Genomic DNA, 2,559 nt, shown 5'->3' on the forward strand with positions numbered 1-2,559 from the left:
TCCGGCACCTCCTGGTCAACGACAAGTACCGCTTCTTGTACTGCTACGTGCCCAAGGTGGCCTGCTCCAACTGGAAACGCATCCTGAAGGTGCTGGACGGGGCGCTGGAGAGCGTGGACGTCAAGCTGAAGATGGACCACAAGAGCGACCTGGTGTTCCTGGGGGACATGAAGCCGGACGAGATCAGCTACCGCCTGAAGAACTACTACAAGTTCATCTTCGTGCGCAACCCCATGGAGCGGCTGCTGTCGGCCTACCGCAACAAATTCGGGGAGATCAAGGAGTACCAGCAGAAGTACGGGGTGGAGATCGTCAGGCGGTATCGCAAGAACGGGGGGAACTCGGCGGGCGACGACGTGACCTTCTCCGAGTTCCTGCGGTACCTGCTGGATGAGGAGGTGGAGCGGATGAACGAGCACTGGATGCCCATCTACAACCTGTGCCAGCCCTGCGCCGTCCGGTACGACTTCATCGGCTCCTACGAGCGGCTCAACGCCGACGCCAACCACGTCCTCGAGCACGTCCGCTCGCCTTCCTTCGTCCGCTTCCCCGAGCGGCAGCCCTGGTACAAGCCCGTGACGGCAGAGACCCTCCACTACTACCTGTGCAACACCCAGCGCCGCCTCATCAAAGAGCTCTTGCCCAAATACATCCTGGATTTCTCCCTCTTCGCCTACCCCCTCCCCAACGTCACCAGCGAGTTCTGCAGGCAGTGAGCGGCTCCCGCCGGGATCCGGGCTGGATTCTGCCTTCCTGCCAGGGACATGGTGCTGCAGGGCCTGGGAAACACCCTCTTCTATGCATTGTTTCCTAATTTTATACTCCTCAAACACTGTTTATATAAAATATTATATATTGCCTTTGCTACTAGAATACTTTTTGTATTGTTCTGGTTTTACCCTGTACATACGCCGCTGACTTTGAGCACAGTAGCTTTTATACATCTATTTTGCTTCAGATTCTTTTTTACGGCACAACACAGAAAACATCTGTAAGAAAACTGAGAAATGGATATATTTTAAATATTTTTTCCCTCCTTTTTTTTTATGTTTTGTACCAAACAGTATGCAGATGAATTGCAATCACAATATAGGGGTTGATGCACAAATAACGATGCAGCGGTTGATGCGCTGAAAATTAGCGCTGTTAAAACCGGTCCTAGATTAGGCAGGAGGTAGTTTTTTGGGTACGCGTAGAAGAAGAGGCTTTTATAAACTGGGAACTATTTATCCTTTATTTTCTCAGTTGTAGATGGTGGTTAAATGAGGCTGGTCTTTTTTTTTTCTGGGATAGTAGTACCTCTGGAATCTTTTTTATTATAATTATTCTTTATTATTATTATTATTATATACTATTGAAATAAACTAGTGATAGGATAATATTCAATTTTATGGATTTTAAGAATTCAAAGTACTGACTATTTACCCAGCAGAGCCCATGAGGTGCAATACCAAGCCATAGCAATTTGCCCTCCTCTCTCTGGATTCAAGCAATACGTGTTCCTGGTGGGATCCAACCCGTCCTGGTTTGGGGACAGAAGGTCCCCGCGGGGTGCCAGCTCCCAGCCAGCAGGGTCTCTGCGGGCAGACCCCCCGCGGAAAACCGCTTTTTGGGGCCCTGTTTGAAACAAAGGCGGTTTGAGGATTAGTTCCCCTTCTTTTATAGACACACACGCCGTTTTCGTAGCTACTCCTATTTAATTATGACCGTTAAATTGTAAAAGCGTGGGAGGGAACGTGTAACGTTGCTCCCGGGGAGGCCGCGTCCTCGTTTATAATAAAGTTTTAATATGAATGAGTCCGTTTCTTGGTGCTTTTCCTGCCGTGTTGGTGGTTATTTGCGTTGGTGGAGGGGCTGCCCGCCCCTCGTGCGGAGCCGTGGGGTGGAAGTGTGATGGATTGGCCGTTCCTGCCTCGATTCGTTTGTGGTTTGGTGCCGGAGCAGCAGGCACAAGTGGAGGAGGAAACGCACCCCAGAGGGTGACGTGACACGGGCAATGGGATGAAAAGCAGCAGCCAGCAGCAAAAATAGGTGCCTGGTTTCTGTGGGGCCAGTACAGGGCGGTGGGGATGGGTTACAGATACAGTGGGAGCCTGTGATTTCCCGGGATTAGCCTCAAAAAGTTGGGGAAGCAAAAATGAAGGTGTTTTCTGTAGGATTTGGGAAATTGGAAGAAGGGCGTGGAGCCGCATCCTGGCAAATGCAAAGTGTGAGATGAAAAATCCTGCCTTGGGCATGATTTAGGTAACTTTATAGATTTTCTATATCTAGAAACTCCCGGGAAAGTCGCAGTCTCCCTCTGCTGAGGTCAGTGGCCGAGCACGGCTGGAGCTGGGTGATTTTTACCTTTGCTCAGGGTGCCCCTATGCCAAAAAAGGGTGGGAAATTGGCTTTGCTCCTTGTGCTCCTTCCGAAACCTGCAAATTTCTGTCCATCCCTGGCGATATTGGTGACAGAACAGCACTGTTTGGTGCTGGAAGAGCTGGAGATCCGTCTTGTTCCCCAGCCAAAGGCCCCGGGTTCCAGCTGAAAATCTGATTTTATTTTGTAAACCAGATG

General features: G+C 50.1%; 1 protein-coding gene across 1 annotated transcript in view; it reads left to right on the forward strand.

Moving 5' to 3' along the window:
• CHST14 (carbohydrate (N-acetylgalactosamine 4-0) sulfotransferase 14) overlaps positions 1 to 1,797 on the forward strand; it is a 2,217-nt gene extending 420 nt beyond the window's left edge. The window contains 1 exon segment of the mRNA XM_014940608.1: positions 1 to 1,797. This exon segment is cut by the window's left edge and continues 10 nt beyond it. Within this exon segment, the coding sequence (XP_014796094.1) occupies positions 1 to 716 (716 nt within the window). The 3' untranslated portion in view covers positions 717 to 1,797.
• Positions 1,798 to 2,559: the final 762 nt, after the last annotated feature.

Source organism: Calidris pugnax, unplaced genomic scaffold (genome assembly GCF_001431845.1).
Source record: "Calidris pugnax isolate Ruff unplaced genomic scaffold, ASM143184v1 scaffold98, whole genome shotgun sequence".
Taxonomy (NCBI): domain Eukaryota; kingdom Metazoa; phylum Chordata; class Aves; order Charadriiformes; family Scolopacidae; genus Calidris; species Calidris pugnax.